The following is a 14,017-nucleotide window of genomic DNA, read 5'->3' on the forward strand; positions in this document are numbered from 1 at the left end:
AATAGACACTGGCAAGCAATTAGTGACCACACACTTCATTAAAATCCCAAAGTAGAACAACAATGTCAAAGAAATATGGAAGAAACAGAACAAGAAAAGCATGAGAACAGTGAGGAAAAGAAAAAAGCTTTTATATTTTGCATTATACACTCAAGAACTATTTCATTATTTCTTAGATCCAAGTAATATTTCACTCTTATCTTTCTGAATTCAAGAAGAAAGTCCTTTCCCAATCCTGACAACATAGTAAGAGGAAGTATGAGCACAGTACCCACCTTCTGAACCTTGGCCTGGAAACCTTTTAATTGATTGCATTTAATCATCTGATGAAGTAAAGCCCGGGCCACAGCGGCATCCATCTGTTCCATGTCATCATAAAAGCAAACCAACAAACCTAGCCTATATGGAAGAAATACATTAGCTGGCTTCTGAGATAACAGCTGTCACTCCCAAGAAAGTGAAGTACAGTATGGTATACCCCATGTGCTCAAAACTTGAGTGATCTGTTTGTCATTAATGCTTTAAAGCAGCAAGTCTAAAACTCCACATGGCCTTCAATTTGGAAATGAGGGACATACAATATTCTCTGTATTCATCTGAACTCCACTCAGATTGATTGTGCTGTAAAAAAATGTAAGTTTCACAGTTCCGTTTTACCACACCTGGATTTTCCCAGCTACCAGATTCCACTGCCTTTGGCAGAACTGGCAGTTATCTCTGCCTGGAAAAGGATAGAGGCCTATTAGGAAGTCTTCAAGCGGCTCCCTGAGTTCTTATCCAGATTTAGCAAGCATTTTGTTCTCCATTTCAAATCCTGCTTGGATTTCACTTGTAACATTAATATGGTGGAGCAGCAGCAAGAGCATTGCATTATAGTCTCTCTGTAGTTTCAGGCTTAAACAAAGCCTGCTGCATTTCCCATCAAACAGTTCTTTATCCCTACAGCAGGGCCTTGGCTGAATTCAGAGCAGTACTGTGGCTCACTGTCTCAGTTGTGCCAGCACAGCAAAGGTGTGGCATGCAGCACCATCACAAAGATGGTAAAAATCTGCTGTGTGCATAACCTCTGCTTTTAGCTCCTTTAGTCCCTCAGCAACAACCAGCTTATGATAATGATATAACTACCTACCACTTTAGCAGCCCATCTAAATTCTTGGGACGTCATCAAACTAACACACAAATCAAAGAAACATCTATAACTGCACTTTTATACCAAATAATTACCTCCTGATGCATTATTCCATAACCACCAAGAGCTCTTCATCTCCTCTGGGATTAGCAGCAATGAATAATGCTACTTCTTAAAAGTAAAAATGCATTTAAACAGTCAGAGTGGTTAAAATGAGTAATATAAAGTAAGTGTGTTGTGAAAACTGAATATATTAAGGATTATGGAGCATGGTATTTCTCTCACTGATTAGAATCTGGCACCTTTCATGAGTGGTAAAATCACTTTTAAGATTTTTAACATTGAAATCTAGAGTGTGGGCATAATTCTGTCACTTACATCCCCAGCAATCAACAGTACTTCACAGAAGTCAATGAGTTGCATTGCAATAATGACAGAAGCTCCAAAGCCACATTCTTCATTAGTTTAAAACTCTGAAGCATTCTCTGAGGAAAGTACAAATAACTCCAGACAGTGGTGTCTCAGGACTAAATACATCCACTTACATGACAGTGTAAATGTAAATGTAGAACACAGTACTTTCCTGCAGGTAGCTCTTGCTCACTACATATTTATGAATAAAAGCAAGATGCACATATATATATATACACACATATATATATATATTTAATTGTTAAAGTCAGTCAGTTCAGTGCTGATTTGACAGCCCTACAAGTGCAGGTTTCTGCTTGCGCACATCAAGTCACAAGCTCCTAACCATAACTCATCTCTGCTGTGCAAGACTACCTGTAAAGAAGACAGCAGGATGGGTTTTAGACCTCTCCACTTTGTGACCACTCTGGTGACATTATCAGCTGGACGCCTCCTGCAGCCCTGATTGACATGAGCTAAATTTTTTCCTTAAGTCCTAACCATAATGTGATTTGTACAACACACTTCTCTTTTCTGTAATTCAAACAGCTAACAGGGCTTGTGTCCTGCTCCCCCAGTTTGTTTAGCTGCTGTACTGTATAGCTTGATGGAGCTTTGATTGGGTCCCACACACACTGCTGTAGTCCTCTTACTACTGACAACTCCTCACTACAGAGCCAGAGACGAAGCATCAGCTAATAAGGCACACCTCCAAAATTCATAAAGCAGCAGTTCTTCACTGTTGCTAGCCAGGGCTGGATTTCAGCCTGTATTTTTCTGCTGGAAGAAAAAAGCTATGCCAGATCAACAATCTCATCAGCTACTCACTGCTTAGACTCTCCTCAGTTCTCTCCTTATCTATTCATTCTCCCCATACACAGCAAGAAAAAAACCATCAGTCTTGCCTGTAGACAGTTGAAGTGTTTCTCACATCAAATCCCGATGAGTTTATTCTGTCCAGGAAGGCTTGTGCAAGCTCTGGTGTGATATCATACACTGTGTCCAACTGCTTTGTTGCATTGTCGTAGCTAATGAATAGTCTTATCTGATCAGTGCAAACAAAGTCATTCATCAGGATTAGGGAATGACTGCATCTAATAAAACGTTTGACACTATAAATTAATTGACTCAATGTATGCTTTACAGAAAGAAAGAAGATTTGGATAATACAGTATTTTTGAAGGTAACACTGCTGAACTGTCAAATAATTTGAGGATCTTCTATCATTGGTCCTTTCAATACAAATCACAGAAGCCTGATACAGAAAAAATAACTACAGAAAAATATCACTGATAAGTCCTTCTGAATTATATAAGACAGGAATAATTGGTTGACAATGAATTTAAATTCACGTCATCTTTAAGAAATTAAAAATACATAAATTCCTCTTTCACGTTTAAGTTTGCATTTTGTTTACACCTTTTGTAGATGCCATCATTTGACAGTGATACAATGACACTCTTCTACTTACTTCACTGAGACTAATTTTCAGAATTTCTTCCAAAGGCAGATGGACCATGTATCTTCCTAAAATCCATAAGTTTTCTGCACTGACCCATGAAGCTGATTCATTGAAATCTGTTTTCAACAAATAGACAGTTACTACAATGTTTGGAAAGTCCTTGTTTTCCAATAATATCATGCCCACTATGTTACTGCTGGTAAACGATCACAAAATAGCTGCAAATCAGAAGAATCCTTTGCAGACAGAGTCAGCTCCCCTCCATTTGCTAGCTCTTAGCACCACATTTTTAAGAACTCATTCACTTTTTAATGAAACTGAAATAGTATTGCAAATGTCTCAAATTTTCTCATATGAAGACAATCTTTTATGTTGTAGAAGCGAAATGGATTAAGTACAGGACTGGCAAAATTATACGAATAGTATTAAGTATGAAGCAACAATTTTTGAACTTAGGTTTTCCTGATCAAATATATTATTTGTATTCAAATCAGGAAGGCATAATATTTTGTAACTCTTGATGTACCTTATATATTATTACTGATAATACCACTTATTTCTGTAATATGCAACTCCAATAATGCAGAAAATTAACAATTATTCATATACTCGTATGGAAAAAGGTTAGCAAAAATGCAAAATACTGCCTAATATTTAATAAATGTCATTTATCTGGTAACATTCTCAAAAAGTACTTTAAATGAAATCAGGATCCCTGAGTAAATAAATAAAGTATTTACAGACCACAACATGATAATAATATTAATCATATAATAATATGGTAATAATACAATAACATGGTAATATGAGCTAGAAAGACAGTGTTTTCCCAAAGTGTCCTAACTTGACTACTTAGCATGATATCATATCTTCCCCACACCTGCACTGCTTTGCACGTGAAAGAGCAACAGAAGAGAGGCTGGCAGCTCCCAGTCCCTCCTGAGCTGGGTGATCTTTCATTAACTGAGGGCTCACTGATGTTCCAGGCATGACGCCTGATGCTGTGGGATCTTCCCAGGATTGCTGAGCACCATCAGGTGAGTCCTGCCCATGACAGAATGCATCATAGCACAGTGGTGATTTTCCCCTCTATGACTTTACACGTTATGCAGATATTTTGAAGTAGTTGTGGTCCCAGGAGCCAGATTTTGCTACACTGAAACGAGGGGGCACTTTGCCTTTCATTTCCAGAGGAACAGGAAGAATATACAGGGGGATGTTCAGTGAGAAACAGATGTGGCTTTGATATGTTGGCATTACAGCCCTCTCGTGGAGCATCCCCTGCACTGTCCCAGTGTGGCATGTAAGATATATTAGTCAGGCAAACAGACATAGGAAAATGCATACAATTGGATTGGCTTTTTTTTTCTTTAAATAATAGGCTCTCAGACAGGTCTATTCTAGTCTCAGCAGGAGTTCAGAAGTAAACAGTACATATCCTATTTAAATCTTAGAGAAGGAATTTGGGAACAGAGGCTTTGAGTACAACTCTGAGCAGAAGAGGTGAACAACAAGCATCTGTGGGGAGCTATTTGCTGTGATTAACAAATCTAAGCTTATTGCAGTCCACAGCAAAGGCATTGCAGAGAGCTACTCATAACAGTCCTGTGTTAAACATGAGAAACAACACAATACAAGAGACAAGTCTTTTGTTGACTGTTTTTCTCTTATGATAAGCAAGAAGAACAGGTAGTGCACAACATACCACTTCTGTTATAGGGTTTTTGTAGAATCTCCTTCATCCAGCCATACAGAGCTTTCTGTGTATTTGCTGAGGTTTTGTCATAGAGGTCCTTAAATACAGTTGATCTAAGTGACACAGTGGCATATTAATTCACTAATGAATAAGCAAAGAAAAAAACACCCAAAAGACACATGGGCAAACGTTTTTAGAAACAGCAAGATAAAAGAGGAAAGCTACAGCTGATAAAATAGTGAGACCAGTAATCTACTAGTGAGAATAGTAATCTTATTCTAAGTGTACATATCCAGAAGAAATGCTACATAGTACTAATTGTGATGATTGGAAAATAAATGGCTCACAAGTTTCTGAAAGCATCTTCCTGCAAATCATTTGGGAGACTCCCAGCGACATCAGGTTGGAGATAATTCACCGCTGACATTCGCAATATCTGGCTTAGGATATCTACACAGTCCATAGCCCGCAGAGCCAGAAAGCATTTCTCCAGTGTTATAAGAAACAAGGTTCTGTTCACTCCTGGAATTTGGAAAATTCTCTCCCGAGTCTTTTCCCAATCAAGGATAACATTTCCAATTTCCTGCAAACAACACAGGGTTAAAATAATGTCTTTTCTGATTAATTCCATAAACTGTTCATTTTGAAGCCTTATAGAAAGCACCCCACAAACAATATGGTGCTATTCTCATGAAAAATAGCTGCAAAACACTGCCTGGTTGTGTTTCTCCAGATAATTCCTGTTTGATGTTGGCTACGGACCAGCTTGAATCTTTATACAAAATCAAAATGAAAAACAGAAAAAGCCAAATGGCTCAAGTTACAGCACGTACTCTCACGAAGGAGTTAGTTACTTGGAAAAATGAACAGATGCTGGAATAGAATGAGTATTATTTCATATGTAATTTAGAATGTAGGCAACTCTAGAACGGATCTTTTCCCATGCAGTATTTCGTCAGCTGTTATTACAAACACCCCCTTCAAGCCACCAGGCAACATCAAAGAAACAAGCGCAGGTAAAAGCCAGTCTGGCAGGGGACAGAGCATTGGTTGTTCCTTCTCAGATGTCAACGCCCCTAGGACAGCAAGGTCAGAGCTGATAGTCCCAGGCCTGGTTATTTGTTATTGTAATTATTACTCCTCTCAGAAGAACTACATCCATCACTTGAGAAGACAAAATTCACCGCTTATTGACAGGGCTTATGCTCTACGCTCCTCCTCCCAGTACAGGCTATACACACATCTGGTGTGCTTCAGCAACAGAAGCTGCACTGCTGTTCCTCAAGAAGTGCTCTCTGCATTGTCCAGAGTTTGTCCTGGGCAGTTACCTCACATGGCTGGGGAAATGCTCTGCCTTTGTTCCAGGTTAATCTGCACCCTGCAGTGATGCACATGCTGGAAGCCTGCAGGGAGGATGCAAAGTGCTGTCATGCACCAGGATACATCCCCACTGAGTGGCACTCGCTGGATTTGAGTGAAACATATAAGGTGTGTCACCCATATAACACAGCACAAAGGCAAGAAAAAACATCATGCTGCTTCTCCTCCAAATTGCCTAATTATTTGCTTGTATGGTGCTTGAACAGGATAACTAATTTCACCTTCTTCAGTCATCTTGCCTCTTTCTTGCCAACGTGTCCTTTTATCTAAGTTTTGGGAACAGCTCTATTTCTCATGCAGAGACTTACAAGATAGTCCTTTCTGCTGTTGAAAAGATACTTCATTGCAGTCTGGAACTGCTGTTGATCAAGTTGTTGAAATGCAGACAGCAGCTGCCTGGGCTGGTATAAAAGGTTCTTCAAGTAACTCTGTATGGACGTCTGAAGTATTAAAAAAATATGCATTATATACATAAAATTCATGGTACCCACTAGATGCATCTTTTACTCTCTGAAAATCTCCACATAAGGAGGGACAAGCGTTCAGCTTTCTGTTCTGCCCATGTTGTCAGTGACCAGAATAACTACAATCAAAACAAAATGGCAACAAAAATAATCTAAGTACAATGCTGGAAGACAATAGCTTTTAAAGCCTATGACTGGTATCATGAGCAAGTTCTCTTCAGTGAGACATGTAACAATAATACCTCTGTTTTTCCCTTCATAAAAACAAATATACTAATGTTTTCCTGTTTCATGGCAGAGCTGCACAAATAAACTCTTTGAAGAGCTCTAAACATCAGGTACTGTGGGCATAAAATTATTACTTAAAAAAGGAAGGAAATGTGCAATTAGACAGGAGGCGAAGTCTGCACCAGGTCATAAAGCAAAACTACCCTTTCTCACATCAAACTGCATTAGCAGCTAACAACCTCATGCCTGTTTTAAAACTCCAAGGGGAATTCTAGCATAGCAACAGAAAACAGGTTCATTAGCACTAGACTGGAGAAAATCCCTTCTAATTCCCACCAGAATTATTTCAGAATTGGTTAGGAATTTAAGTTGACACTGCTTTGTTGCCCTTGCATTGCCACCACCACCTATTAACACAGTTAGGTCTTTGTTATCCAGGGAGTTCAGGGCTGATTACAGCCTTAAAATGTTAATAAAACTCATCTGTGCAAATGAATTCTAAAGACACTGAGAGCAAACAGAAAGAAGTAGGGTCACTCTCGTGCAGATTTGGAAGAGTGTGGCAGCAAAATGGGGTTTGAGGAACTGCAGGGCTGTGGGTCACATGTTAGATGCTCTCAGAGTGCATGCAGGGAGGACTCTAGATTTGGGTTAGTGGCTGCAGTTCCACTTCAGTTGGTGAGGTTGTTGGATTTGACTCCTCACCAGTCATCATGGCATAGGGTAAAGGAAACCAGCTTTTTTCTATGTTACTTCCCCAGGACAATTTTAAAAAGCTATCTCAGAGGAGCCTTATAAGATGAAAGCATTTTTTTAGGATGCTCTGGAGCCTCTCATTCCATCTGAAGTAATGCAAACTACAGCCACAGTCAAAATCTTGAAACAATCTCCCATTTTATGGCGAAAAAGCGCGTGCCTATACTCAGTTCAGGAACAAACAGGAAACTCCAAATTTTTGCTTACCATCAGAAGAGATAAAAAGCACCTTATTGTTTAATCCTTGCATTATGTTGCAATCTTTAGGGGCAAAAAAAAAAAAAAAAAGGTATTCATATTTCCTACATCTCTGCTACACTGCAGAGCTATTAATTACTTCTCTTATTGACAACCTAACTTTGGCTACAGAACTGAGTAGCTTATTTTAATTCCTTTTTAAATAAAAATGTTGGTGCATTTTAAATGACACAAACCTGTAGGCTGCGAAGAGTAAACTTAACCTCTCGGGCATGGAAATATGCCATGACTTTTGTAACCATATCTGCTGTCCATACATTAGAACTGCAAGAGAAAACAGGAGCAAAAGTGCCAGCAAAATAATATAGCACATAAAATAGCTGATTTAGTCAAGACAGTAAGAGAAGCAAACACTATCAGTAACAACTAAACGACACAAGTAATCTTGGCCTAACCAGATTAACAGCCAACATATTGAATGCAATGAATAGTTAGAAGAGAAATCTATTAGTAATGTGCTGGGTTTTTTTTTTCTAAATCCATTTCCCCTCCCTAATAATATCAATTTTCTGACATGCTGCCAGGCATGAGATGAGCTGTGCGGTGGCTCCTCGTAATACCTCTTCTGATCTGCTTATCCAAAGTAAGGATGAGGACTAACTTCTACTGCCTTTTCCCCAGCAGAGTTATTAATGTCAGTGTTTCTTCTTTACACAGCCAGATTTTCTCAAAGTACACCAGGGTGGAATTGAGGCTTTCACTCTCTTCCATATTTAGACAAAATTGGCAATAATTACAAAGTCACCAAGAGCTGGAGGAAGAGGGATGGATGGAGGGTGAAGCAGGACTGGAAACTGACTGCACACTGGAACTGCACCAGTAAGAAGCCATTCTGAAATACATGAACTGAGTTAATTATCAAGATTTTTGAAAACTGTAGCATGCATTCAGATTCTCAGCCTCAACCTATGCTTGCTTTTTGCTTTATCATGAAAAAACAGCTTTTTCCTCATTGGACAAAATACTCCTCACAGCAGATCTAGACCAAAGTAAGCATGTAGCAATTTCATAATGTTTCAGCTTTTGTGGAAATGAAACAGATCAAACATGAACTGCACGATGATACTGAAAATCAAAATGGTGAGAGTAACATACATTACCTCTGAAAATGAAGTACATCGAGGAGAGCTACATGTAAAAAATGGAACGGAAAGAGTTACAGCGAGATACTGAGTTTTAATTCCTTTTAGCAACGTAAATGGGAACAATTTTGCACATTACCATTTAGGTATTTCCCAGTCACTACTTCCTCCTTCAGAAAAAAAATAAAGATGTGTGATCAGTTATTTTTAGATTATATTATAAATGTTATTAGAGAGACCAAGTAAAAATACTAACCGCAGCTTTGTGTAATAGTGGAGGCAAATCTGTAAAAGATCATCATGTTACTAAAAGGTGATGGACAGTTTACCATTCAGTTGCTGTACAAAAATGTTTCTCATGCAGCTACCACAACTACATACACACAATTTACAGTCACACATTTACTGCAGCTTTGATTAAATGTACTGACAGAAGGACGCTGAAAATAAAAAGCTATTAAATAATAAGTAATTCTGTCTAAATTCTTTGGTATAGTCCTTGAGGCCATGAGAGCAGAGAATAGCCTCCTACTTACTAAACAGCACTGAATCTACTTTGAATCTACTTACTAACACAGCTTTTTCCATCACACAGAATACATTCCTGAGATAGGATTTCTAGTCTTACCTTCAGAATTCTGACTGTGAGTAATCTCAGCAGGATTCATTAATATCAATAAGAAACACATCTTCAGAAGTCTGAGCATTTCTTCTAGTGTTTATTAGATTCAGAAGATATTTGGATTGAAAAAGAAAATAAAAAGAGCAGTCAAAAGGCAGCATTCGCCCCAAAGTTCCATTGCTGTAAGTCAGAGCCAGTCTAAGCTACCAAGTGCAGGCTGAGATCAGAATAATCTGCAAGTGCTTGCTCCCAAGCTTTCAATTTAGATCTTTTTCCAGGCTAGAGACACACTTTATGCAAATACAAGTCCACCAGGTGTGTGTGTGCAGCCAGGGATTGCTTTCCCCTCTTTTCAGTAAATACTTTTTCCTTCCTTGCTGCACTTTGGTAAGCCACATTCCAACTAAATATGATTTAAATACCATTTAGCAATAACAAACAAACAAAAAACTGAACTTTTAAGCTCGGGTAAAATAGAAAAGAAATAGAGAGACTGAAAAATGAAACTCCAACCAGTCTTTCAGCCTTCTTTAGCTCATGGAGTTGTCTGCACGACCACTGCAGCTCTGCTCTGCCCTGCACTGGGCCTGGCCTTCAGCATCAGTGCGGGGTGCCCCAGGCAGGGGGGAGGAGCTCTCCCTTTCCTTCATTTCAAGGGCTTAACTGCACCGTGCTTACTTTCCCCATTTCTTTTTGTTGCTGAATTTGGATCTGTGCTTCAACACTCCCCTTCCCCCCCACCGTTGTTTTACTTTCCCTGGATTGAATTACAGATTTGAACATTTGATAATTAGAAACACTTTTTGCAGACTGTTTAGTCTCACCTATCTGCTAGGTACTGTTTTACAAGAACACCTGTCAACAGCCTCTAGCAATATCTCAGCCTAATGCAAATACATAACTCCAGCCTTGTAACAGGAGTGACTCAAAGTGATGGATGACAACACACCGAAACGCTGTGCTTCAGGAAGCCAGGCCCCATCCTTTCTTTGCACACACTGAAGACCTTTTCAACTACTCCTCTGGGAGTGCTGTACTACATCTCTCTCATTCAGATGTATCTGGTTTCTCAGACAATGAACTTTCTTGTGTTTGTTTCTGCTATTGCCCTATTAATTTTGCAGTAAGGTTTGATTACTCTGCACAGTTTAAATCATGCTGTCAATGTCAATCCTGACTTTTTATTCCAATTCATTCACTTTGATCACAGAGAGTATTTTAATTAAGGCATACCAAATTAATATATAAGGAGATTAAATGCTAAGAGAAGTTCTCTTCTATCCTGACTAATTGCCATGGACAACTAGCAGGTGCATAAAGGATTTGCAGAGAAACAGCCCTGCTTGATAAGAATCTGTGAGATTAAGTATTTCCTTTGTCGCTGAAACCAGTCCATTTGCAGAAGTTCCCTGGAGCTTTTAGGCAACCCTGAATCAGCCTGTAGCTCTGCAGCTTCCACCCAGCATCCCTCTGCAGAGTTTTCTTTGCAGTGTGGCAGCACGCACTATGAGCAGATCTCCGAGACATCTCTTGCTGGGCTCTCAGGTTATGAGGAGCTTGCAGATTGCCCCTGCTCTCGCTCCCAAAACACACGCTCTTACATGTCAAGAAATCCTAGACACTTTATCACCCACCTCTTCGATGCAGCCAGTACCTTATCTGAAGCCTGATAACCAGAAAACTAACCTCATAATCAGAAGTCTTGCTGATAACCTCATGAACGAGTGCCTTTTCTCCCCCTCGCAGCCAAGCTCTCAGTATCTCCACAAAAAAGCCCCAACATGGGAACACTCAAGGGGTTCAGGCTGCAGAAGGAAGGAGGGAAGAAAGGGGAGGGCAGAGAAGAGAGTTGCTGAGTTCTTGTAGCATCAGTGGGGACAGCCAAGCACTTTACCTGCTTCTGCCACGTCTCCTTCCCCACACTCCACAGTGTAAGGAGCTGGCGGTGGCAGCCAGGACCCCTGAGAGGAGGGCAGGGACTGCCCTGCAGCTTCAGGTGCCAAGCCAGCCTTCAGAGGGGAGGGGAAAGGTCCTGCTGTGGGAACTCAAGAGGGTGAGAGACTCCTACAGCAGGCAGCAGAGGCGTCTTATCCTGAGATGGAGAGTTTTCAATAGGATGTATGAGGACAACAAACTGGGACAGGCTGGTATGGCCCTGTACCTCCCACCTCCCCATGCTGAGCTCCTGGCAGCAGAGCTGGAACTGACTGTACCTGGGGCCACCCAGCCAAGGGGGCTGTGGCTTCTGTGAGATGAATCTCTGCCAGATTTCTGCTGAAAGCTCCTGACTAAACCATGCTTTTGCACTGTGTCTTTTCTCCTGTGATGCAACACATCCAGTGCTACCCTGAGAGAACAGACAGTTCAATTATTCTCCAAGGCAAAGCAGTGCTCATTGTACCACTAAGAATTGACTTACACATCACCATCCTCACAGCAGGACAGGGTTAGCAGAGGAACAGAAAATCCAGGGATAAAGTATCAGGACATTAAACTGGCCACACTTGTCCCCTTGGATGAAATCTCAAATAATTTCAGGGAATTTAAATGACAACTGAACTCAAAATGGTTTCTTTGCATGGGATGTGGAAGCATTTTGCTGCACATTGATAGGCTTGTGAGGTCATAGAACACAAAGAAGTCCCTGAAAAGTAGGGGTATAGGTACCATCCCTCAGGGATGCTCTGCACAACAGGTCTAAGGGGGTTTCTGAGGATAAGTACCAAATGCATAAAATACTTTGGGTTTACCTTAAAACAGAGCAAGGGCAATAGTGCATATTTTCTGCCTAGGTTATTATCTCTACAGGACAAAGCTACTAAGCATTCTTATTCTGCTGTGTGACTGTGTACTTAACAGCTACATTACAGAAAGGAAACAAGGCAAAACTATCAGAGAATATTAAGAACAGGATTGCAGTGCTGTGATTAATATCTACGCTCAATATATTTGTGGTGCTTTAACTTACTTTAGCTATATTGCGTGTCGTTTTAACAACGAAGCTAACACGACCACACAAGTGTGTGTGTGACAAGTGTCTCAGGATACAATGACAGTTAGTAAACAAGGAAGTTGTCACAGAGCTTCCAACGCTCCCAAAAACTGGGAGTACTTATGGCTGTCTGAAGACCAACACTGACTCCTGCAAGGCTCAGTCCTTTAGACTTTAATCTTACTCTGGTTACAGATTTTCCCTGTCACCACTCACATTTCAGTGCTTCAGTTTTGCATCTCAAGTGGCACAATACTTGTTTAAATTGAGAAAACAAAATAGGTAATAAAAACACTTTTACATTGTATCTTCTGACTCAAAATATCCCAAAGCCATTACAAACAATTGTTTTAAATTACAAAACTAAAAGATATGAAAGATATGCATAGTCTCCCATGTGATTATAACCTGTGAGAGCAAAACTTTCAAGTGCCATTTAACCATTTAAGAATTTGCTAAATGAAGCTAAATTCATTGCACAAGAACCTATTTTCCCATTACTAAATAGGTCCGAATAAAGTAAAAGGAAAGGAAAGGATTCATTCTAAAGCATATAGAGTTCATTTTTCCAACAGAGAAGTTTCACTGCATGCTGTGCTGAAATTCAGTAACAGATGCTGAAATCAGAATAATGCTGAGCCTCAATTACTGCTGGAAAAAAAAACCCCCACCAGTGAAAGCTCTCACCCCTCAATACAGAACTCTTACTCTTTCACAAAGACTAAGAATAAAAGGCTATTAACTTTGCAAGAGAAATCACTAAACATCAGGAAAAGGAAGTCAAAGATAAATTTAAAAAGACAAGCTGAAACATCATACCTGGCATGAGATCACCAACTGTTAAATAAATATCTTGTTGGTACTTGAAAAGCAAAAGATAAGTCAGTTCTTGCTTCACTTACCAGCTGATCTACATGCTGAAGTTTCCCTGCTGTCTTACAACACTTACATCCCAAGCAAGACAAGACAAAGGCCTGCCACTTCTGTACTGCTTCCTGGTGTTGCCGTTTGTAGTTTTAGAGGAAGGTTTTATCCCAACTGCCAGAAACTAGCCATTTTAAGGGGGTTTTAAAAAGAAGGCATGTTAAAACAAATACTTTGTGTTCCTGGAGGAAAAAAAAAAAAAGTTCCAAGCTATTTAAACCTTTGAAATTGGGTCCCCTGAGGTCAAAGGCTCAGAGGCAGTTTGACTTAGAAAACGCCTGCAAGAAAGTGCCTGCAAATTCTTTAAACTTATGGGAACAATTCACTTTGAAAGTTTATTATCAAATCCATCAGTTTAAAGTGTAGTTCTGGCAAGCTCTACCACAACCTCTTTAGCTGGAAAATGGCATATGCAAAAGCAATGAGTATTTATGAGGCACTGCGAAGAACATGAAAGAAACCCAACCAAAAGTGATACAGTTTTTTGTGGACTGTTATCCCTTCAAGCAATACTTAAATACTGTTTTAATGAACTCAAGGTTGTGTTGCCACTGCGAGCTCAATTCTCAATGCAAAAAGCTGCTGCTGTGAACAAGCATGACTATGGTTACAA

General features: G+C 39.8%; 1 protein-coding gene across 2 annotated transcripts in view; it reads right to left on the minus strand.

The window, feature by feature from the left end:
• OTOA (otoancorin) overlaps positions 1–13,926 on the minus strand; it is a 36,072-nt gene extending 22,146 nt beyond the window's left edge. The window contains exons 1-11 of one of the 2 annotated variants that reach the window (XM_052680498.1): positions 9,495–13,926; positions 9,123–9,151; positions 9,006–9,036; positions 8,885–8,912; positions 7,961–8,048; positions 6,387–6,518; positions 5,046–5,281; positions 4,708–4,811; positions 3,012–3,118; positions 2,446–2,585; positions 276–399 (exon numbers count right to left, since the gene is read on the minus strand). In XM_052680498.1, coding sequence (XP_052536458.1) covers positions 276–399; positions 2,446–2,585; positions 3,012–3,118; positions 4,708–4,811; positions 5,046–5,281; positions 6,387–6,518; positions 7,961–8,048; positions 8,885–8,912; positions 9,006–9,036; positions 9,123–9,151; positions 9,495–9,573 — 1,098 coding nt within the window. In that variant the 5' untranslated portion in view covers positions 9,574–13,926. Of the gene's footprint in view, positions 1–275; positions 400–2,445; positions 2,586–3,011; positions 3,119–4,707; positions 4,812–5,045; positions 5,282–6,386; positions 6,519–7,960; positions 8,049–8,884; positions 8,913–9,005; positions 9,037–9,122; positions 9,152–9,494 lie in introns of those variants that run through there. The other variant, XM_052680497.1, reaches the window with a different exon arrangement.
• Between the last annotated feature and the right edge of the window lie 91 nt (positions 13,927–14,017).

This window comes from Tympanuchus pallidicinctus, unplaced genomic scaffold (assembly GCF_026119805.1).
Source record: "Tympanuchus pallidicinctus isolate F22 unplaced genomic scaffold, pur_lepc_1.0 scaffold18, whole genome shotgun sequence".
In the NCBI taxonomy this organism is placed as follows: domain Eukaryota; kingdom Metazoa; phylum Chordata; class Aves; order Galliformes; family Phasianidae; genus Tympanuchus; species Tympanuchus pallidicinctus.